Source organism: Pectinophora gossypiella, chromosome 25 (assembly GCF_024362695.1).
Source record: "Pectinophora gossypiella chromosome 25, ilPecGoss1.1, whole genome shotgun sequence".
Classification (NCBI taxonomy): Eukaryota; Metazoa; Arthropoda; class Insecta; order Lepidoptera; family Gelechiidae; genus Pectinophora; species Pectinophora gossypiella.
In genome coordinates, this window is record NC_065428.1 from 6,258,576 (window position 1) to 6,283,069 (window position 24,494).

General features: G+C 36.3%; 3 protein-coding genes and 1 long non-coding RNA gene across 11 annotated transcripts; 3 read left to right on the plus strand and 1 right to left on the minus strand.

Annotated features, from left to right (window-relative positions):
- Positions 1 to 233: 233 nt before the first annotated feature.
- LOC126378217 (cysteine-rich PDZ-binding protein) lies at positions 234 to 2,230 on the plus strand. Its single transcript, XM_050026440.1, has 2 exons — positions 234 to 496; positions 826 to 2,230. The coding sequence occupies exons 1-2, from the start codon at positions 324 to 326 to the stop codon at positions 953 to 955; spliced, it is 303 nt and encodes a 100-aa protein (XP_049882397.1). The 5' UTR covers positions 234 to 323; the 3' UTR covers positions 956 to 2,230.
- Positions 2,231 to 2,357: 127 nt separating this feature from the next.
- LOC126378252 (uncharacterized) lies at positions 2,358 to 3,935 on the plus strand. The gene is made up of 3 exons (XR_007568067.1): positions 2,358 to 2,465; positions 2,570 to 2,674; positions 3,397 to 3,935. It is a non-coding gene; the product is annotated as an uncharacterized LOC126378252 (long non-coding RNA).
- Positions 3,936 to 5,077: 1,142 nt separating this feature from the next.
- Positions 5,078 to 6,198, plus strand: LOC126378005 (uncharacterized). The gene is made up of 3 exons (XM_050026026.1): positions 5,078 to 5,246; positions 5,329 to 5,447; positions 5,533 to 6,198. Exons 2-3 carry the CDS (start codon positions 5,430 to 5,432, stop codon positions 6,196 to 6,198), a joined length of 684 nt encoding a protein of 227 aa, XP_049881983.1. The 5' UTR covers positions 5,078 to 5,246; positions 5,329 to 5,429.
- A 170-nt stretch (positions 6,199 to 6,368) lies between these two features.
- LOC126378057 (serologically defined colon cancer antigen 8 homolog) lies at positions 6,369 to 24,450 on the minus strand. 8 transcript variants are annotated; one of them, XM_050026172.1, is made up of 17 exons: positions 24,203 to 24,448; positions 22,749 to 22,866; positions 21,472 to 21,670; positions 20,884 to 21,005; positions 20,155 to 20,328; positions 19,579 to 19,713; positions 19,054 to 19,148; positions 18,663 to 18,810; positions 18,210 to 18,371; positions 17,627 to 17,732; positions 12,954 to 13,087; positions 11,402 to 11,506; positions 11,086 to 11,176; positions 10,536 to 10,653; positions 8,549 to 8,861; positions 7,873 to 7,958; positions 7,298 to 7,432 (listed from the first exon to the last, which is right to left on the minus strand). In XM_050026172.1, exons 1-16 carry the CDS (start codon positions 24,328 to 24,330, stop codon positions 7,884 to 7,886), a joined length of 2,223 nt encoding a protein of 740 aa, XP_049882129.1. In that variant the 5' UTR covers positions 24,331 to 24,448; the 3' UTR covers positions 7,298 to 7,432; positions 7,873 to 7,883. The 8 variants fall into 8 exon arrangements, 7 of the variants coding, with proteins under 7 accessions (XP_049882124.1, XP_049882128.1, XP_049882129.1 ...); XM_050026167.1 differs by lacking the exon at positions 8,549 to 8,861 and having other exon boundaries at positions 6,369 to 7,432; positions 24,203 to 24,434; XM_050026171.1 differs by lacking the exon at positions 7,873 to 7,958 and having other exon boundaries at positions 7,141 to 7,432; positions 24,203 to 24,447.
- Between the last annotated feature and the right edge of the window lie 44 nt (positions 24,451 to 24,494).

The window sequence follows — 24,494 nt, forward strand, 5'->3', positions numbered from 1 at the left end:
TCAATAAACAAAGTGTATCTGCCTATTTTCGCTTCGTGTCAGGAAGCCGCTTCATAACTCGAAAGTTTATGCGGACTTTCGAGTTAATTCGTTTGGGGTTCGGAGTAGGAGTCTACTCCGAGGGTGGGGGCTTAGGTTTCATCATCATCACCTTTCATCATTTCATCATTCATCAAGAAAAAAAATACGTAAGACATGGCTGTATGGGCATAGTTCCCTTTGCCTTACCCTTCGGGGAAAACCTAAACAAAAAAAAAAAAAATGAGTTTGAGGTTATCCTGTTGTTTTGTTGTTTATTATAATCGTAAAGTTCAAAAAATAACATGGTTTGTGACAAATGCGAGAAAAAGCTCGGTCGTGTGATCACTCCGGACCCTTGGAAGACTGGAGCGCGGAATACAGTGGAATCTGGTGGCAGGAAAGTTGGTGAAAACAAAGCTTTGACTGCGAAAAAAGGTCGATACAATCCATACACTTCTAAGTTTCAGGAGTGCAAGTAAGTTTACTATTTTTTAATATCAGATCATAACTTTTTGATTAACTTCCTTTTTAAGTTGTAGAGAATGGAGATAGGTATTTTTATTAGTTAGTAATGAGTGAGGTTAGAAAATATATTTGTTTATGATGATGGGTCTTTTCTACGTTTTAAAACTTACGTGGTTATTTTATTGTATTATTCCACTTGTATAAATCTACAGTACATTTTTTACTGCTAGATTTCTCTGGATAGCCATCAATCAGTTGTTTATATTAATAAGATATTATATATTTTTAATGGTCCCAGGTTCGATTTACCTTCATACTTACTTTTTTTTATATTTCCAGGATCTGCCGAACGAAGGTCCATCAAGTAGGCTCCCACTACTGCCAAGCATGTGCTTATAAAAAGGGCATATGTGCCATGTGTGGAAAAAAGATATTGGACACTAAGAACTATAGACAGAGCTCCACGTAAACTCAAAGTTCTTAAGTATTTTAACTCTTATTTTTTAATGTTAGAGAATAATTTGTGAGTATGATGATGGATTTGTTAATGTGAAAAGAAGGTTAACATCAGGTTCCGATGTTACGCTAACTTTTAAGATAGTTGTCTTTTTGTTCAAGTATCCAGTTTAACGTCAATTGTCTGGCCTATTTGATCCCACTGCTGGGCAAAGGCGTCCCCTTATTCTACATTGTTTGTATAGAAATGAACTGAAGCCTAATTTATTTGATTAGGATGTCCAAAAAGCATCATATCTTTTTGTACAGAATGTCATATTTATATTTTCTAATCTTATTGTAACTGTTTGGCAGAAATATACTTATTTTTGTTACAATAATTAAATATCAACATGTTTTAAGCTATTAACATTTGATAAGTATTAACTGATAATAGGAGTTTTGATATCAATGAATCATTATTAAAGCACATAATAACGGTTTCTTACCGCATTTAAATGGGGATATGAGACCCCGATATTTCGACACTTGCAAGTGCCATGATCACGGGACTTGCAACAGTGTTGAAATATTGGGAGTCTCATATCCCCATTTAAAAGCGGTAAGAACCCGTTATTATGTGCTTTAATTATGATAATAACCGCGTAAACTTAAAACAATGTATCAATGAATCATTGTTACTTAACGTTTGCACAAATCTGTCAATAATATAATAATGTTGGAAAAATAAATATTCCCATAATTAAGTATTCTATTTAAATAGTAATGTTGTAAGAATTGTATATGTATAAGGTGATAAACACCGTAACTTAGACATTTTGTACATATTCAATAACAGATTTGTTATGTAGTCAGGATAGTGTTTATTTTTTGTGTCTAGGGAGCTCACCACCTATCACGTTGGTCTAACAGAAAGCTCGGTGAGGTGTGGGTACTTAGTTCATCTTGCGATAGATGTACCTCTAACTAACCTATGTTGTGTAGAGTTTATTTGGGTATATAAGTTATTTTGTAATATTATACTTTTTTCAAAGTGATTGCAAATCTGGGAATCCCTTGGTTATGCCTACTTTTAAATTTTTTAAACCCCTAGTTCATCCTTGTGTACCTACCGTTCAAAACTACCCTGCCTAAGTACCTAATTATAGTTCAGTTATCCTCCTAAGGCCCACGGCCCTACTAGTAGTACTAATCCCATTGTTTAACTATTGTGTCTGGAAATCCGGGCCTTAGGAGGATAAGAAAATATTGAAAATACAATGAATAATAAAGAATATTATTTAATTAATAGTTATTCTAATTTCTTTTACATTCCATTATGTAACATTACCTAACAATGTTTCATTCCAATCAAAGACTTTATCTCAAAGAAAATAATAAATTCTCGTTTTATTGTACACATACATGAAAGATAAGTACATTTAAAAATTAGAAGTATAAACCAGTGAAGGTTGAATAATGTTAGTGAAATGTTTTATCTAAATGATGTAACTTGTGTTTCTTTAATCGCATTATATTTAATGGTAAGTTGATTAATTTTAATTGTATTTAATGCGCTTTGTTTATTAAGCTTAATTTTCTTTTTTTTTAGCTAAATACCTTTCAATAAAATTACCTACTGTTACAGAATTTCCAACTGTCTAAATGTTTAGTGGAAATATCGCATAAACTGGTGCCAAGCAGCGATTTACCGTCTTCTGGTGGGTCAAAGAAAGTCTATATTATTTCTCACGTGAGTAATGTTGTCCACAAACATGAGAGGATTGTGGCCCATTATTTCGGACTAATCAACTGTGTCATGCGGTTCATCATATCCATCTCAGGACTTGTAATGTCTCGTAGCTGCAAATTACCTTGTTACTTGTGTATGCTTAAGTCATTTTTTTTATGAGAAGTGTTTTTTAAAGGTAGTTTACGTAAGTAGTATGAATATGAAACTGTCTGTTTTAAAATTGCTGTGCCCAATCCGGGTCCATCTGTACTCACCTTATGTTACCAAACTTCTCGATATGATATAACAATTATTTGTAATTTAGAAGGCATATATATACTTTTTGAATTGAGATTATACCCAATCCAATCCATCTTCCAAGCGTTATCCCGTTTTCACAGGGAAGATTTGACAGGTCTGTTTTTTTACTGAAGCATCTACCTACTTGTCTGACCTAACCCGAAGGGATAACCAGCCCAATACCTACAGGTTCAGTCACATACCACCGAAACGCATTTCTCAAGAAAGTGGTTTTCCTTCACCGCTATAGAAACTTAAATAGGTTTGGTTAAACAAATAAAAGAGAAGGTGCAGGTCGTGTCGTATCGGGAGGTGAAGGTTTTGGCGGGAAGAAGAGAGGAATGGCGGTTACTCCACCGACAAGAGCGCAGCTCTTAAATAGAGAGAGAGAGAGAGAAATAGGTACTACGATATGCCATACGAATAAACATTCCTTCTTTCAGGGACTTGACAAGCACCAAATAGAAGACATTCTCAAAAACGAAGATGTGAAATCTCTCATAAATGAATCTCAACAAGTCAAGAAGATCCATTTAAATAGTTCCACTAACGTTGATCACCTGTATGACATTATCGATCATTCACACGAAGAACAAGAGATATTGCGGAAATTAAGTTCACAATTAGGACTTGATGTTATGGGATACAAAAATGTCTTACATGACTCAAGTACTTTAAATACAAACCATACATCTTCTTCGAAGGAATTACTCAGAACAGGAAAGGCTGACAGAAACGTCCTTAATAATAACGAAGAAAATGAAGATGGTGATGTAAATTTTTCTAATGCTAGTAACAAATTTTTGAATAACGAACCTAATTATGGTCATCTAACTAAAAGTATATTAAGAACAAGCAGTGTATCCGGATCTTGCAGTAAAGGTGCTTCGAAAGCCTGCAATAAAGCTTGTAAGAAAGCTCTTTCAAACGTTTGCCATGAATACAAATGCAGTAACGATTTGATCACTAGATTTGAAATAGAATGCAGCCATAGATGCAACAAGAAATTTGGAAATAATTGACCTTAATTCTTGCTGCCATGATTCCATCTAATATATTATTATGTTACGTTACGTTAATAAAAACAAGTCTTAGTATTTTCATTGCCTATTCTTTGGGAAACCGCTGCCCTATTTTTCCCTAAAAAGTAGCATGGAAGGGAATGCTACACCGTCAAGAGCGGCTCTTAAATTAGTGATGTGTGATCCTTTGACCTTATTGGCTTCATTATATTTTGTTTCGAAGTACTTACTTTATGTATTTCTCTGCATTTTCATCTTCATTTCCAGCATGTCATGAAAATCGCCCAAATTATTGTCTCCACCCTAACATGATCATTATTATATAATCACCTGTCACCATACGGATTGATCATCACATCCATCTCAGGAAGTCGCGTTACAAGTAGATGCAAGTTTTTTTATGAAAGTTAATATTGTAGCGAGGGTAGTTACATCGACACCATAATTATTTATGTAAGTGGGTACTTTTGAAATTTTGTCTGTGTTATTTCCCTTTACTTCACTATTCTCTTTTTTGATGTTTGTTTTTACCAAGCTAACACACAGCATGTAATATGTATTTTGTGTAAAAAATATCTGAAATTTGAAGCGCCTCGTGTCACGTGTCATCGCCATCATTTTGCGAGTAAGTACCTTTTCCCGTTTAATATCCGAAGAGTGAGAGTGAGTAAACAGAGTTGAGATTGAAGCAAGTTGCAAATGTCCCTATTTCTACATCTCTTAACACGAGCGAATCGAGATGCATCGCATTACCTGCACATCGTCGTCGTCGTCGTTGATTTCATTCGGGCGGATTATAATTTAGCGATTTTTTTTATCCTACGTCCCAGTAAGAGCCTAGCAAACTGAAATTATAATTACTGGGCAATCTATTATCTAAAAAAATGATGTTGATCGATACTATTTTACTTTTAAATTATAGCCCCCTACTTCATGCTACGTGCATTTTACATTGATACTTACCTGCCAAAGTATCTACCTACTTTTATTTTAGCCGGAATTCTTAGTCGACAGTGCGCATATACGTAAAATAACTAAGAATTCCTAAACCATTATGTTCTAATGTTTCTTTACAATAAATTGCTTTCAATCAAGTCTTATCTGAAACGACTTGCATCCATTCTCGTCGATGTTTGTGTAAGGTGATTTACCTACCTCATATTTTACTTATCAAGATAATGTGAATAATAAGGTTTTGTGAAGAATCGGTTTTTAACATGCATTATTTAAATGTATTGTCATATTTGGCTTCAATGACATTATTTTTTTCGGTAAGTATTTCTTTGGATTTGATATTTATATTTAATTCGATTGTTATTGTGTTATTGCTTAATTTATAATATTTTAATAAAGTCCTTATATTAAAGCAATTCCACTTCACAAAAGGTCTGCGGATAGTATCAAATAAAGTCGAACCAAGTCTAAGTTCGGAAATATCAAATGGTCTCAGAAAGATGTATCTTATCTCTTACGTAAGTAATACGTTACATTATTAGTAAGCATATTTAGTGTATTTATTTTATAAATTGCTTCTTTTCAATGATTTATATTTCATAGGGACTGAAGCCGGAACTTATTGATAGTGTTCTTGAAAATGAAGAAATTAAGGCTCTGGTAGATCAATCCGAACAGGCTCTGAAGATTAATTTAAATGAATCTATCAGCCTCAATAACTTGTATAATATCATTTACGGTTCAAAAACCGAAATCGAGATTATGAAAAAGTTAAATGCTGAGTTGGACCGAGCACATTTGAGGAAACCAGATGACAACGATACAATATCATCTTCATCGTCGACGTCATCTTCGTCTTCTGATGATAATACGTCGTCCTCGTCATCAGCAGAAACAATGAAAATTAAAAGAGGAAGAAGTTCAGATGAGCCTTTTTATGACGACTCTGATGAGTTTGATGAAGATAGTGACGACAGTGATGATGATGATGAAGAAGACGACCACAACCGCGGCGACGACGATCACAGAAAATATTCTGTTAGTATCAACCAGATTCTCGATACTAATACAAACAATGGCCGTTTAACCCCAAATATACTGAGATTCGGCAGTTCTTGCACCAAAGGAGCATCAAAAGATTGCAGTAAAGCGTGCAAAGATGCCCTCAAAGACGTATGTAAGGAATACAATTGCCGAAGCGGACTGAAGAGCAGATTCAAAAGCGAATGCAGTAGTAGTTGCAAAAAGAAGTTTTCAGAAAATAAATAATAATTATTTTTAAGTAGATAACGCACTGCTTGTTAATGATATGATTAGTAAAAAAAACATTATTAACAATTTTATTTTCATTGGAGATAGTTTAAAAATAAAACTCGAAAATAATTCTCTAAATTTTTATTTGTTGAGCAAAAATATTATAATTTTTAATTTGTGACTCATTTTATTTGCGTATTATATTAATTAGGATCTTTCTAATTATGACACATTTTTTGTATCCTAACGTCAAAAGCGATTTAAATCTAAAGAAAATTATCAGTTACAGAATTCATTGAATTCTTCGGAAACTTGTAAACACTATTCATACAAGACTCTTACAAGAACTAAGAGTTAAAAATCAAGCAACTGACTTAAACTAGCACAAATACTATAAAACTAAAATAAAGCACGAAACTTAACAGATTATTGCACGAAAAAGAAAACCGAACTTAATATTAATGCCGCTAACTTTGGGTCGTCAGCTTTTCATTAGGCGTATTGCTTCTTTTGCTTTCACTGTCACCCTCTACTGCCTGTGGTCCTTGATATTCTGCTGTGTAATCCTGATTGTATTGCGCAGGATCATAGTTCGGATCTCCTTGGTATGTTCCATCTGTACCGTATTGTTCATACTGTCCCTCATATTGAGCATTAGGATCTGTGTACTGCTGAGGATATTGCTCGTAATTCTCATACTGCCCTTCAGCGTAACCTTGTTGCTCATACTGTTGTTGATCGTATCCTTGGGTTTGATATTCCTGAGTATCGACCTGACTTGGATCGTATGGAACCTCACCAGCCGCTTGAGTGTGTTCATACTGTGCATTATCAGGAACAGTTTCTTGTGAATATTCAACAGCATTGGAGTCGGTATGAACGTATTGCGTATTATCAACATCGTTCGTTTTTAAGTTAGGATCATAATTTCCGTATTCATTATCATTGTAGCTTTGTTCGTATGGTTGATTACTCTGTTCTGTTTCGTCAGTGTCTTTGTATTCTACGTTGTTTTTTTCGTCTTCTAGTGGTTTGGTGGATTTGTATGTGTTTTCGTTTGCTGCTGGTGTAATTTCTGCTTTGGAATCCTGTCTGGTTAGTCCTGCTGGACGATCTCGGTCTTGTCGGAAGTCAGGGAGCGCGCGGTCAGCGTGGGCGTCTCTGGCGGACTCAACTCGGGGATGGTTTTGTCTGGGTCCGGGAGATTGTGGGATATTTCGACTGGTTGCGGGCGCGTGCGTGGGTTGTGCTGAAAAACGCATATTTTATGCCATAGATAATATTATCATTTAAAAAAAATCTGCTGTCATCTATGTATAATAATAATGTTATCTACTCTTTGAATTGTGTCTCGTGTGCCAGCCAAGTAATTTGACGAAAAAGGAAATCATTTAACATAACATGAGATCACGCCGCGCCTGTATCCCCGAAGGGGTACGCAGAGGAGTATACACCCACTCTTCGTCAGCTATGTTCAAGTCATGTCAGCTATGTTTAGCTGTATTCATAACTTTAATAGTAGTTTTTTTAAATAATCATTTTTAGAGGTATTTTTTTATAAATACTTTCAGCAAAGTGTCTCCCTTAAATAAAGAACAAAAACATTTTTGAGAAAAACTTCGAATAAGTTAAGCTTACTGAAAGAAAACACACACTCCACTCCAACAGCAACAAACCCAAACTTCTTACCTTGATAAGTGCTAGGTGCCTTCTCTGGTGTCTGCAGGGTCCGACTGAGAGTCTCTACTTGACGCTGCAGAGTGCCCAATTCTTCCCTGTAGCACACACAAACGTGGTAACACTCACACATTGCGTGCAAACTACATTATTTTTATGATGGTCACACCTCAGTGATGATTTTACTACAGCAAATGCAACCAGTAGAATCATTGTCAAAATTGTTATCATCAAAAACAAAAGTCACCATAACGTATGGTATCTAGAGGTAGATAACCACGTATGAGATGTTTATGTATTTATAAGTAAGTCCTCATGATTTTAATATAAATGATAGGTTCTAGTCAAAAAGTCACAAATTGAAAGATTGCAGTACCACAAAAAAGTGATCATCGGATATTAATTAAGTACCGGGATTAAACTTCGTAGTACAGAAGATTTATAAAATGAATGTCATTCAAACAGAAATCTGTAGGTTGGGGACTTGGGGTTAAACTAATGTTAAGATATTTACATTAAACATTAACTTATTTAAAATACGTTGCCAAATGGTACTTGTTTTTTACTATTACCTGTGTAAATAACTAATGTAGCTACTAATTTCACAATACAAAACAACACGATTGATGCATCTACGCTTAAAAGCACCAAAACTGACTATGCTTCTATGCATTTCATGAATTCTTACCTTCGCCGGGTCATCATCTGAATCGCCGATTCTTTCAATCGACAGATCGCTGATGTCTCTACTCAAATCATCTATGTCGTCTCTAGAAGCTTTGTACTCATCTCTTCTAAATCTATTTCTATATGTGTAAGGCGTTGAAGTATAGTAAGTGCGGTCTATGTCGTACGATGATCGGCTGTTAGGGTAACCGCTTAATGGGGTATAACTTCGCAATGGGGTGATGGTAGTGCAATACTTCTTGTGAGAAGACCAAAGGTTTCTAAGCTTTTTCATAAGTTCAACATTTCTGCAAAGCAACTGAGTGCGGTCCGCTCTGCAAATGGAGATTAGATTATAATGTGAAATCTGGATAAAGTCTTTATTCAATGTCTTTGGTAAGACCGTCAGATTTAAAATTCTTTATGTGAGTGTAAATCTGCTTTAGGATGATTGAGAAGTAAAATAATTGCGTTTCAACTAGTACATTCAAGATTATATACGTTTATTGCACACATATGTTATCATTACCCATATGAAGCTACATTTGTACTTTTAGGAACATATTGTACAAAAAATAACATGTAAGTAACTAGAATAACAATTAACCCAGAATAATATTAATAGAGAAACATGGTATATTGATAGCAATTGAATAAACATGAAACATAACAAGCCGACTAAAATAATTTAGATAGTATTACACATTAATTACATCATAATAATGAAGTAAATACATCACAATGTATATTAAACAGTAACAATAGTGATCCTACTCTATCTATAGTAACATTTATTTATTATAAGTAGACCTTTCGCTTTTTGTCTTAAATAGTAATTACGATTCTTCTTAACACTGGACAATGGTAAGACAATACAAACATGGATTCGCCAAAATAAAAATATGATTATTCATACATTTTTACCGCCTTCATTCTGTCAATTATTTTGGTATCGGCATATCGCCCGGTTTATTGTTTGACATCACCATTGTTTTCACTCATCAATTATCACAACGTGCAATTTCTACATTTTCTAAGTGTTTTCTATATCTTCCGGTTGTTCTACATTTTGTGTCTCTGTTTCTTCTTTTACATCAGACTCAGTCGCTTCTGTCTGCTCTGTGTTTTCTTGTGCTACTTCTATCTGTTCTTCTTTTGCTTCAATTACTGGTTCAGATGTTTCCATTGTGTTAGTTTCTAAAGGTGCGGATTCAACCGCAGCAACATCTTGTACAGTTGAAGCTTCTTGTACGATTTCTTTTTCTTGCTCTAGTATTGGTTCACATTTTACTTCAGTTGTAGATGGTGGTATATCTGTCAAGGCGACGTTTGGTCCTTCTATACTGTCTTCTTTCGCTTCGGTTTCTGTACTATTGGCTTCCTCTGCTTCAATTGGCTCTATTGACGTTTTCAAAAGCTGAACATTATCCTTAGTAACTTCCATACTCAAAGTATTCTTGACACCTTTATTCTCATCGGAATGTATGACTATCTCTTCGACCCTGGCCTCGCGTTTCTTCTTCTCTTTCTTCCTTGGTTTCGGTATCAACTTCACGCTTATATCAACTTTGATTGGCTCCTTTTTCTCTCGTAAAAAGGGCTGTTGAATCATCAGTGGCAAATTAAATACCTTTTCTCCTTTAACGTCGAGATCCTGATTGGTCGTTACCGGGCCAACTACAATTGGTGGGTAATTATTCGACGAATCGGACTCTTTTTCGGAGCGGCGCTTGGTACGGCGGCTCGGTATTGGCCGGTCTCGGGATCTTGAACGGTCGCGCTGTGTTCTGATTGGTTCGTCTGAGCGGCCGCGACTCTGCGCTCTGCCTGCCACCAATGAAAACACAGCACGACGTTAGCTTGTTATTTTTTAATTGCAAATGGGTAATGATAACAACAACTCATTCATTCAGAAATATTTAAATTTTGAAGTGCATTAAAATGTTTTAGAATAGTTAAATAAAAATGGAAATAATAGTCATGCATTTAAATTTGAAAATATTTCGTACTTGTGCCTACGATTTGCGTCGTCGAGCTTGTCTGTGAGCAAACGACATTCTCCGGTGAGTTTCTCCATCAGACTGTTTTGTGATTGTATCATGGACTCCAACTCAGCCACCGTTTTAGCTGTGGAACCAAATTTTCTTCCTTTAACCCTTGGAAATTTTCTTCCAAACAAGAATATTTACAAATATGTCTTGTAGAACTTGGTATATTTGGGGTAGATTATAAAACAGACATAAATTACGATTGTAAAATTAAACAATCTGATGAATAAACTATTGAAATTTCCATATAAAAAGCCCTTTCATAATATTGTCGATGGACATGCAAGCGCAAAAGATGAAAGGGTAAAATATAAATGTTTTGAAGTTAAACGAGTGATGAATTGTAAAGAAACTAAACTCAGTTTTATTCCTTTCAAAACATCAATAGTTTACCCATTAGATGAATATAATAAACCCAGAGCTAATACAACAAAGTCCAATATTGTTGTTGATTCGGACGTCGTGATGGTGCTAAATCATGTTTGTTTCAGCTGGGGTGTCAGTTACTTACCATGTTTATTCTCCATCGACTCAAACATAGTTGACAACTCTTTGTCTTTCTTCTTCTCTGGAGAATTTGGTGTTAGGTTCTTCATGTTAAGCTGTGGAATTTGTATCGAAATTTAGTAATAAACAATAAATACCTATCTATTATCCATTCCCTTTCATGTCATCATGACCAAAGCCTGAGTTCTGCGATAACTGAACTAATAGTTCGACTGATTCAATTCCTCTACTACAATGTGTTTCTTTTGATTCCCGAGATAATAAGTTTGAAAGATAAAATTGGTTTTAGTAACTTGTGTGATTTTTTTAAAAGGTCATACCTCTTTCTCCAAAGTAGAAATCTGCTCAGTAAGACGCAAATTCTCGCGACGTGAATGTACCAGGTCTGCATCAGCTCGATCCAGACGTTGGCGGAGAGACTGGATCTGAAAGTAACATTCAATTCATTGACGGTCTCTTGATTATTTTTCTGGAAATGATGCTTGCCTTTGAAGGCATGTCGAAACCGTTGATTAACACGTTCCCTGTGCAAGCCAAAATCAGACAATGAGCCCGTACGTGCAATTTTTTTTTTTTATAATATCGTAGGATGTTGTAGATATGGACGGAATATGGCAAGAAAATCATTATCGGGGAAGCCCCTTTTCAGTATTTTCCGATTTTCCGAGTGCCCCACATGTGGTGCATACACGCACGAGCTTTTCGTTTCGTGCCTCACATATGGTTACATGCACGTATGAGTTCCATATGATGTGCCATACTTGTGGTGCAAGCACGTATGAAGTTTTTTTTATGAGGGTAGATTCAATTTTCAATACACCTACACGATTCTAGGCGACACCCGTCCGAAAAACTTGCTTTTGGTATAAGAAAATCGCAGCGGATCTGATGTCAGTTGCTGTTGTAAACTCAATTTTGATCTACAAGGAACTGAATCCTGGTACTAAATTTTCACTTTTGAATGGTCATGAGAAAATTATCAAGCATCTCTTGGGCATTCAAGAAGATGATTCTGGAGCTGGACAATCAATTAGATCTAGCAATTCAAGCAGTTCAATTCGTTCCCAACATAGATTGACGAAAATTCCACGGCGATACGATAACAAAATATTTCGAAAACGTTGTACTGGCTGCTACAAAATCTTGAATGAACAAGGCTTGACACCTTCTGATGCTCGTAAAAAGGCGAAGAAAACTGACACTCAATGTGAAACTTGCAAAAAAGCGTTTTGTCTTAGTTGCTACAATGCATCCCATAATTTTTAGTTTATTGGTTTTATATGTATTTTTTTTTTCAAAAGGCTAGTTCTATAGTTTGTTTTCGTTTCATTTTATTCATTCAGTGATGCATCCTTGAAATAAATAATAAAAAAACAATAATAAATAAAAAATACAGTCCATTTAAATGTTTTTTTTGACGTTGATTATCTGGCAACATTGCCCAAAATGTCCTCCGGTAATAATATACTCTGTTTCACAATTTCATAGCTCATACGTGTAAGCTATTTTCAATACTTAAACTCACACGTGCAAGATTTTACAACCCTATAACTTTACAAGGGGGTGTGACCCATATGTGAGGCACCCACGTATCATTTATACCTCAAAATGCCCCACATGTGGGTCATGCACAGGGAACGTGTTAAAGTGATTATCTGTAACCAGGGGATCTAAAAGGCCACGTGGAAGCAGTTCATCTAAAACAAACAGTAATGCAAATTGACATTTGCACGTATAAAAGTAAGCGCACAATGTCAACAAATAGCAATATTGCCTTTCTAGATTCCAGAAAATTAGTTCTGAGTAAACTTGCCAGACACTTGTAAATGACACGCCTTTGAGTAAAAGGATATGATTAGATTAGGTACCTACCTCAGAATTGAGACGGTTGGTCTCATGCTTGGCTTGTCTCTGATGACGCTCGATGGCCAGGCGAGCGCTAGCTAACTCCTCTTCCAGAGATGCCTTTTCAGCGTGAGCCTGAGCAAGGTCTGCTTGCAAAGATGCTGCAAGAAAACATAAATTCAAAAATCACTTTTAAACTGCTCAATGAAGAATGTTACTAGGTATGCCAAATCGCTTCAAATGTTGTCTCAGTAAAGTCTGTACGTATACAAATACACTAGTTTTTGTTGTAGTCAAAAATACTTAGTAGTTTTGATTTTATAGGCACTCAAAGTTTCGAAAAATATCGAGTCCCGCTATTTTTTTAAAGAATGAGTGGCCTATGGTTGGTGCCTCGCCTGACGGGCTTACTGATGACTGCGTTATAGAAGTAAAGTGTCCAATCAAGGCAAAAACTTTTATTACGTATTATAGTAAAGGTAAACTAGGCAAAAAATATTATGCTCAGATACAAACACAAATGGAAATGACTGGAAAAAGAAAAGCCCTATTTTGTATTGCACACGTTGATTTTGAAAAATGTAGTTTATAATAAAAAATATTGTGATGATTTTTTTGAAAAATGTGTAAAGTTTTGGAAAGAAAATATTTTTTACAAAAGATTTTAAAATAATACATAATTTTAAAATCTTATATTTTTAATACAATAAATAAACTTAAATTAATTTTGCTTAAAACACTACGAAGTTACTTTAAATGAAACAGACTGCTTTGAAGATTAACCATTGCACATGCAGAAATCACTACTGAATCTAGCCGATCGACTTGCTTTAGATCTACACAAGCGTGTGGCAACATGAACTCAAAGAATCTAAGTCTGCCGATAGCTCTTTCTACATGTATCCGTAACGCTGCAATTTAATTTTGTCTCCAAAACTTATTTTTTGACGGTTTTACTTAGTGCTCACGCTAGGAAGTCTGATCAGAGTATGTCCATTTTGTTGTAGCAAATGAGCAATATTTTTAAAACTTCTGTCTGCTAATACTGCTGATCCTTCAGGTAAAGTTTGCAAAATACCACAATCTTCAAAAATTCATGAATCTGTTGCTCTGCCGCCATACCGTGGGGAAATAAAATTTATTAACCCGTTGAGTATTTATTGATATTAAATATTTTATTGTGTTAGTTTTTGTCATTCGACCACGTAAGAGCTTGTTTTACGGCGTCAACAAGCTTTTCAATTTGTATCTCAAAACAGTCGATAATACTTTGAACTTGATTGTATTTTTTTCTAAATGGAATAGGTAGATTCATCTGGACATCGGATAAAGGTGGAAAGTATACAAGTGATTTAAGTACAGATGCTGTAGCCGAAACAGTAACCCTTATGATTTTAGTTACAGAACTAGTCGACAAACCAAAATCCAAGGCCAGAATAGTATTAGTTTGATATAAGCGTATTGTTTTGTAAAGTACACTTTGTTGTTTCAGATAACATATTAATACAAGAATAGCAATCTTTAGGTAAACCTAACAACAGTTGTGGTTCTCTAGATATGGATTAAAAGAGCAGCCTTTTGCATATTTATTTATTTATTTATTTATTTATTTATTTATTCAATCTTACAACTATCATTACAGGTTATAATTATAGTTTCTAAAAAAAGTGTTTGGCATTCTGGTTCCGAATCTGAATCTTTATTAGGGTTCTTTGATTCTTGATCAAGGTTAAACATTTCATGTGAAGAGACGCTTGAAGATGTGTCGTTCATACTACCCAAAGATACTGCACCTGGTGAAAATATCCTCGTTTTTTTAAAACATTTGTTAATAGTCATGGTTGATTTATGGACACCTTTAGCTTTCAGATTTACTTGCACTCCCTCACTTTTTTTGATATTTCTAAACACTGATCATTATTTCCAAAACTTAATGGATCTTCCATTGCTATCTGGTCTTCATTGATAACAACAAATATCTCCTCTTCAGGTTGTTCTAACGTCGAATTTTCGCCTTTATTTAATAGTTCCTTAAAATATTCTATACTATTACGTTTTTGCACTACAGATCTCTGAGGTTTATCTTCCTTTTCCTGTTGACATTTGAATTTATGTGGAACTATACCCTGTTTTAGTTTAAGTCTTCCCCCGACCAACTTATATTTAATATAGTTCTCCATATCATTTTCAATCTAAAACAAGAAAAAATCTTATTAGCCATCTACACTTAGCCGACGCGAGCAGAGCAGTAGGCAGTCTAGTATAGATTAAAACTTGTATAGAAAACAAAGGATAACGCCAAATAGCTGCATTGTTCTCAAGATATTATGATATGTAATACTATGTAAAAGCATAACGGAAAGTTCTGACACAAAAGGTTTTGCACCTCTGATCAGATTTTATGTTTATAAGTATTAAATAAATGTAAACTACAAAAGATTATAATAGCAATGTCTTAGGTATTCACGATCACTGTATTTTATAATTAAACTATTTTAACCGGATTAATTACGTACTTATTGATTTTACATTTTTTCCCGCCAATGTACACGTAATGTGTTCATGTGAAATACACAATAGTGTTGCCGATCGATTAATAATCGATAGTCTATCGATAGCAGGACTATCGATAGTATAATCGATAATATCGATAGCAGGACTATCGATAGTATAATCGATAATATCGATAGTATCGATACTATCGATGACTTAGAATGTGACAATACTATTGATGTTCTAAGCAACAATATTATCGATGGAAAATAACAAACTATCGATAGTGTCGATACTATTGATGTTCTAAGCAACAATATTATCGATAGTATCGATAGTATACCATAGACCTCGTAGGCTTTCTATTAAAAGTTCTAAATATTATTTTATTTTAGACGACCGGAAAGCCTGGCACGCCTGGTAGGAGTCATTACAGTTTTGACACACACAGAGCTAGGTATGTGTTGATGTTACACATTAATCGTTAATATCACTGGCACTGCATTGTTTCAAGCATCCACCACACGGTCGAGTTGAAAGTAGTGTTTAAGATTGAGATAATTAGATTGTCCTCTTAGATAAATGCTTGGATTAACTTTGAAGATGATACTCATGCCAGAGACATCATCGTACCGGTTAAGAGTATTTTGTTTCGATGGGGCCTCCTCGCCGTCTTCTTTCTTTTACTGGTCTTGGGCGGTGAACGACGTAAAACAAATATTTCTCGTTGATCCTTCTATTCGTATATTTAGAAGATTATTTATCGCTAGGTATTTAAGCTATTTAAAGAGCGGCAAGGTCTTCCGCACGATCTATAGGTGAAATCAGTGGCCGGAATTCACAAAAAGCGCCCAAAAAGTGCCGAAAAACTGATTCATTTAGGTACATTTTTAAGAAGTTTAATTTTATCCGGCAAGTATAGAAAACCGTATAAAATTTATTTAGAATTAAGAGTTTAACGTCAAATTAATGTTTACTAGAATACCTACCTAGCTTTTTGTCGCCTAAACCTAAATTGAATAGTTTAGAAACGTCATCCTAAATTTAAGATTAGGCGTTGGTGCCGCCAGAATACAAATCCAGTTTTTGAAATTTAGGTTTGCCTGCAGGAATCGGCACCAATGTGTTTATTGTAAAATCAATAAACAATTAAAAACGCAATTAATCCGGTTTCATTGTAAGATGAAAATATTACTTATTATAACTTACCTAGGTATATAAAATATGCATACTCTACTTACGTCAAAATGATCTTCACAACAATAAACTGAGCTTTTATCTCCAAATGGATCTAACCTCTGCATAGCTTTAATCCATATTTTTCGCATTTTAAGGTCTTTTGGCACTATAAAAAACAACTTCTTCGGCGAATTTGTAGTTGTATTATTACATAAAGGCACAACACATGATTTCCTAGTATTTGGATTGGACATTTTTAAAGTAAGTATTTAGGTAAAATTTCAACGATACGGGCGCGCGACTATGAGCGGACTGAGCGAGCCAGTCAGACTGAGCGTGTTGTACGATGACGTCACACGGTAACCGGCCGGCGGCGCGGCGCGGCGGCCTACGTCGAACGATTTTTTTTTGTTTTGGTTTTCCCCGAAGGGTAAGGCAAAGGGAACTATGCCCATACAGCCATGTCTGATGATTACAACTTGTTTTACTTATAAATCGGAAACTAATTGACGTATCGACGTATTTTTTTATTTTTGACAGAGAATATGGAGTACTAATAATCAAAATTAGGTAACATTCTTCATTGAGTTGTTTAGCTCACCTAACAGCGTGCGCTGAAACTGTTCTAGATTTTCTATTGCCTCCAGTGTCGCAGTTGCTTTATAAAATGTCACTAGGAATTGTTGGGAAAACTGAAAATACTTATTCCATGATTCAGTTTTTATAAAAGCCAGGCGCAGATGCTAGCAGACTCAGTTTAATTTTAAAACTAAAACTTACACTGTTTCTTTCTTGCACATAACTTCGTAAGTGAAAGGGGTTAAAAAAACACATCAAAGCAATTCATCTAAAAAAAAGCAATATTGCTATCAGGTATAATTACGCGGAAATGTCATATTTTAATATTGCTTTTTTAGATGAATTGCTTCGATGTGGCCTTTCTAACCCCCTGAAAGGTATCATTTTGAGAACTGTCAAACTGTTAAAATTTTATGTCTGCTAGAATCGGCGTTTATAAGGAATCATACCTGTCTTGTTCTTCAACTCCATCTTGAGTTCTTCGATGGCAGCAGTCTTCATGGACAGCTCGCGTTTGAGGTCGTTCTCCTCTCGACGTTGGCGCTCTAGATCCAACTATAGCAAAGAATAAACAATTTTCAAGTTCGTCTTGGTGATCTATCACGTTTATCTGGGATATAGTTACAATGAAACATGTTTGCCTAAAAATAGTTTTCTGTGCTCTCAATAAACCTAACATTTACAGAAGACAAAATATTTTTTTTCTGAAAAGGCATATAAAGCTACTTACGTAAAGATAAGTATAGTTTATTAACTTTTTCTTGGGTTTCTTTTCAGCGTCAGATTTTCAATTTTACAGCGTACTTGCTATAAAAGTTTCTCACTAAGTCTGTCTATATGTGTAATTGATAAGTATGCCTGGAGTTTAGTGACGTTGTCGTACTGCGGGGCGAGATAGTGTTGTAGCTCATCGCAGCTGTATAGCACACCTAGCACCCTCGCCGACCTTGTTCCATGATGACGTCATTACCAAGCGTGTTTCTTGCTTTGTTTCTCGTTTCTGTCATTATGGAGTAAAGAAGTACGATGTACCTGTAGTTTAGCGACGTTGTCGTACTGCGCCGCGAGATCGTGTTGTAGCTCGTCGAAGTGCGCGTTGTATCGCTGCTCGGCCGCGCTGCGCTCCTGTATAGCGCGCCGAGCGCCCTCGCCCGCCAGCTCGCGCACCTTCGACCGCTCTTTGGTGAGGTCGTCCTAATGAATTTACACCTCATTGCTCATATGTAACTCAAGCAGCGTAGTGCAGCTGTCAGAATAATACATTATTTTGCTTTGTCTCTTTCACACTAGTGTGTACTCTATCTTTCTGTCCTGTTATCCTAACATGCCAGAGCGTGTTTTTGACGTGACTTATTATTGCCGCAAATGGCATTAAGTATTTGGCCGGAGGATTAACTATTTAGTCGGAGCATTAAAAACTTGGCCGGAGCATGAACTACTTGGCCAAGCGCAAGAATTAAATTAAATACTAGTGCCTATAGTTACCTTAAGTCTGCGCAACTCCGCTTCCAAGTTGTTGCGCTCGTCTCTAAGCTGCTGCTCTACAGCGTCAGACCCTCGGCGGTACTCGCCGTCCCGGGACTCCAAGCTCAACTTCAGCTTGGAGATCTGCGCCTCCAGGGATGACTTGTCTCTGAGGGTAAAAAAGCTGGTTAAATGCGAGTTCGACACACGCACCGAGGGTGCGTTGTTACTCCATACATCGACATAGATCGTGATCAGTTAACTAAGTGAAAATAAGCTTGTAATCGCATAAACATTTTCTTTATCCTTTACTTGGGATGAGATGGAAAATACCCCATAGATTTTTTTTCTGAAATGTGTTAAAAGCTTGAAGCTTGATTGATTATTTTACAAAATATTAATTTTATCCAACCTTTGCAAGTTGTCGATCTGCCGCTTGAAGCCGTCAAGGCAGGTTGAGTCAACCAGCCCAGAGGCCAGCTTGCGTTTGTTCTCATTATTTTCCTCCTGAAAACATAGGTATTTCTTTGAAACTGCAAATTCAGAAAGTGCCTCTGTTAAGGAAAGGTTTCAGGAAAAATAAGTTTACGTTTTTAAAGCATAATAAATCTCAAGATATGTGGTATTAGCAAGGTGTCTTCCGGTAACTTGTTGCTCCTATCAACCACATTGCTTTCTGTTCTTTCTTTATTGTCGTCCCCTCACTGCTGAGGTTAGTGATTGTATGTGATCTTCCTCCACTGGGTTCGGTCCTGTGCCATATGTCCATACGCTTTCTGTGCTTTCTGTTATTGTTCAATAAACCTATTTGAATTTGATTATGTACCAAATGTTGTTTAAAGCCGTGAGTAAGACCGAATGTCCTTTTAAAATCAAATCCCTATTGTTTAACTATTGTGTCTGGAAATCTCGGCGTTACGAGGTTAAAGACCGTTACCTGAACCTTCTTCAGATCGATCTTGGCCTGTGTCAACTGTGCTTCCAGCTCGGCGATGCGGGACTCAAACACTATGTTTGGACCCTCCAGCCGGGTCGAACGAGGCTTGCTCTTACGGGCCTTTGATGGAGTAACCTGTTCGCGAAAAATAAGGTGTCATTATTAGGTAATTGTCAATTAGCTGTGGTAGCCCAGTTGGTGGAACACTTGCCTCTCACTTTGAGGTCGCAGGTTCGAATCCAGTACAGGGCTAAACCAATGATTATCGAATTCGTTTTCGAATTCATATTTGGATCATAAATGATTATCACGTGCTCCGCGGTGAAGGAAACCATCGTGAGGCACATATTCCTGAGAAATGGATTTTCGGAGGTATGTGACCTAACCTGTTATTGGGCTGGTTTTCCCAATGAGATAGAAGGTCGCACTGCTAGATTCTTTCCACCACCTGGATCATATAGATAACGCTAGAGAGGTGATATTCACCAGGCTCCTCCTATCGTATGGGTTGTTGTGAGGTGGATGACCAACCGCAGCAACCGTGGTAATGGCTTCAGCAGTGTGACTATTGCATACCTTATTATCGCTATCCAATCCAGTGCTATCGCCCAGGTCGTCCAGCTCGTCGGTCTCAGATCCGGCGTACGAGTGGAACATTCGATTAATCAGCTTGTTCTTCTGAGCCTCGTGTAAATGTTCGTTCTCTGATATCACTTCCTTCACCTTGCCTAGCAGGTTGTTGAGTTCATCCTGAAATTCAGGCTTTGTTAATTCTGCAAGAACTGTCTCTCGACCGACTTTATTCATTTCTTATTGAAATGCGAAAGTGACTTTATATCTCTGCCTTTATCGCGTCTAAGTCGCTGCGTTTTTCGGTTAAAGGCAAATTCTTGTTATGGCAGATTCGGGACTTATTTGTAAGAAAATTGGCTCATATATAAATCAAAACCCTAGGACATAAGATATAAGATAGGTACTTTTCAAAGCCGGATATACTATAGGGGCAATGATGACTTAAGAGTATTTCAAGGACCAACTCAGTGTAGATATTTGTCGTGACAACCGATGTTCATATATAAGGACGAAGTGGTGGGTAAAAAGTTGTTAACAAGTTCATTCGCGTCTGTTTTTTTGGCGTGACTGGCCGTATATGGCATTAACTACTTGACCGGAAAAATGGGGAGGGCTGAGCGCTCTCACCCGGTACAAAATTTAAAACAACTGACCTGAGGATACCCAGTTGAACGAGAACCTTGGCTCAAGGCGTCGTCTGAGATACCTATAGTTATAAGAAATTCAAAATACCCTGCAGTACTGGCTCTCTCGCTCCAGCTGTTCGATGTATTCCTCCTGTTTCTGGATGAAATTGATGACGTCAGGGTTGGTGCCGCCCGTGACGTCAGCATTCGCCGCCGCTGGCGCAGGCGCTGGGGAGACGAATGGTTTTTCAGTTTATTTGGAAAGGAATTGAAAAATCGTTATAATAGAAAAAAAAATCATTACTATACTTTTTTAATTTCTGCTTTGGAACGAAAGGCACGTTAAGCCGTTGGTTCCGGTTACTACTTATTGGTGTAAGTACGTAGTCGTTACATGAGTCATGTCAGAGGCCTTTGGCAGCTCAATAAGACACTGGGGTTGATGAGGTTGGTAAAATCCACCTTCATTTTTTTTTTCGTTTATTTGCAACAGCATCATCAGTAAGTAGTAGTGGGCTAATAAACTTTTTCACAGGGTCTGCTTACCTAACTTGAAGATTCGATAGGTGCAGTTTTTTACAAAATAGCGACTGCCTGATTTCCCAACCCGTGGTTAACCAGCCTATTTAGGTCACAGACTTCCGAAAACACATTTCTCGGGCCCTCTTAGATAGAAGAAGTTTCCAAAACTCACCACTGACATGTTGTTTCGTATGCGTATTGTTGAGGCTATCGGCATACAATGTGGCGTATTTGGCCGTCAGCCGCGGGCGTGGCTTGTACTCCAACAACGCGTTGTACGGAGCCGATGTGGCGAGGTTGTACTTCTTCTCTAACTCGCCGTCTGACTCGTCTAAGTTCTTGATTGACGCGGAGCCTCCGTAACTGCGGACCTGGTAACACAACAGAACAGCATCACGCCTGTATTCCCAAAGGGATAGGCAGAGGTGTGTAATATATTATAACAGGGCTACCATGCGCATCGTGATAAGATTATCGATCCTCTCAATAAATTTTGTTGAAATCGATAAGTTTGTTATTGTCACTAACATGCGTACCACGCTGGAACCTGACAGAGGGCAGCAGTAACTGTCAGTACTATTCAGAGGTGGAGGACAGGAGTCCTAGTATGGTTTTGGAATAGATTACTCTGAAACAGAGTACTGCGGGGCGGAAGGCAAGAGGGTAACTACTGCCCTATTTTTCCCTAAAAAAGTAGCATGGAGAATGTTACACCGATAAGAGCATGGCTCGTAAATTGATGATGATGATGCGTACCACGTGATTTTGTTCGTATTTTGACAGAACGACATGACTTACTTAGGTCCACATAAGGACCAATGGACCAAAACGACATAATTATATCGTCAGAATCGATAAAATGACCGTGATAAAATTTTATCTCGTTGAGCATGTTCTCGTGATTTAATCTATGTGAGGATTACTTAACAGAAAATCAGCGCTTCACTCAATCAATGCCTTAGGCTAAAAGTAATGTTTATTTATTTTATGTAAGTACTTATTTATTTATTATGGTGCATCAACAATGGTAAGTTTATACACAAACACACAAAATAATATATACTTATCTAGTGTTAGATAGAAAAGAATCGATCGACTGATACATCACTATGCTCATAAATGTTACAACACTAGCTTACGTACTTTGACAGATCTAATTCTTACCGCGCATTGAGACGATTGTAAATTGTTATTTTATTGAAATATAATCAATAACTGTACTGAACTGGTCGTTCCGTTAATTAATACTCATTCACTTTCATATTTTAATGCCTATATTAGGTAATAAGTATATGGAAAATCATGTGAATAAAATTATAAATAGGTACTTAAATTTTTCAATTATTATTTTTTAAATTTTGGTTGTAAGCATCTTACAATTAATAACAATTGGATCGTAAAATAAATAGCCCAGATTTATTTTAAGTACTTAATTTGAAAGGTACTTACACTCGGTACATAGTTCCCGGACAGAAAGTATCTCAATTTGGACACAGCCTCTTTATAAGCCAACTCCGTATAATCTGGAATCCTCTTCAACCCATAGTCGTTCAACTTCGTCGGCCGCCTAAATGAATAATATGGATAACTCATAATTAAAAATTATAAAAGAAAACAAACAACAATCACATAAAATCTCTTTTGTCAAACAAAAGTTTTGATTACATTTTAAGAAAAAGAAATATTAAAAAGAAAATGTTTTAAAATTAGAAGGGCGACAGTTGCGCATTGCGCTAGGATTTTGATTGCAATGGGTTTTTTTGGGTTTTGGTAGGTATTGATTACACTGTTGTCATAGCAACCGTTGTCATGATAAACAATTGCATAGCAACGGGTAGTTATAAGAAGAAAAATGTTATTGGAATACTTAAGTTTTTCTTTTTTTTTATTTCTGTTTATTTTTAACAATTTTATTTTATGTCACCTGTGGGTTACTTAAGTGTTAAATATATATTTATAAAAAATAGGATTTTTGTCTTTGCTAAACTAGGTACTTATAATATTTAAAATATCCGTATAATACATATACATATATTTTTATTATGACATTTCTTTTTTCAGTTGATAAGAATTAATATTATGAAATCGCAATTCTAAGAACAAATTCCATGTACTGTTCAATTTAAAACTTCTAATTTAAAACTTCACTGCTTACTATTACTTCGGTATCCATTTTGAGTCAAATTCGTGCGCGTCAGTACAAAAATAATAATTAAACCGTGACTTACAAGAATTTACTGGGTCAAGTGGAATAGCATTACCTGTATCTTAATTACATTGCAGATAATATGACTTGCAAAACTTGAACAGAATTATGATGATCAGACAGGATGATCTATTTGATACTCATACCCGAGAATCGAGGAGCTCGGTGGCGCAACGGTAAACGCGCTCGGTCTGCGATTGTTGAAGTTAAGCAACTTTCGCAAAGGCCGGTCATAGGATGGGTGACCACAGAAAAAAAAAGTTTTCATCTCGAGCTCCTTCGTGCTTCGGAAGGCACGTTAAGCCGTTGGTCCCGGCTGCATTATCAGTCGTTAATAACCATCAATCCGCACTGGGCCCGCGTGATGGTTTAAGGCCCGATTTCCCTATCCATCCATAGGGAAGGCCCGTGCCCCTGCAGTGGGGACGTTATGGGCTAATCATGACCCGGGAATCGAACTAGGGACAGTCTGTTTTGGAGATGGAAGATTGTAACCGCGTGGGGAAAATGGTAAAATATTAAATTACGCAAATTACAATAATTACTAAGTTATTGATTACATACTTATTGACTTATTTCATCAGAAATGATTTATTCGCTCCGTTCATTAATTTAGATCCATTCAGAAATTAAACTAAGGCAATTTTGTCAAGTTTATTCAAATATGAGTAGTATTCATATTTCATTCTCAACTCACCTAATTTTCGGGCGCCGCAATTTCCCGTTCATCTCCTTGTCTGATCCACCACTAGACCCACTTTTAGCTCTGTACCCACCAGATTTAGGCTTCAAGTAACTAGTCGAGCCCATTTCAACACCCACCATCTATTTATTAACGTATGTACAAAACTTTACAACTTAAAATGGCGCCAAATATTTAAAAACGTCAAATGTCTCAAATTTTATCTTTTTCAAAAAGTTTGAATGTTAATAATGTAGAAAAAGAAATTAATTATTTTTCAAAATTCGATAATTCGGATTTGGAACGC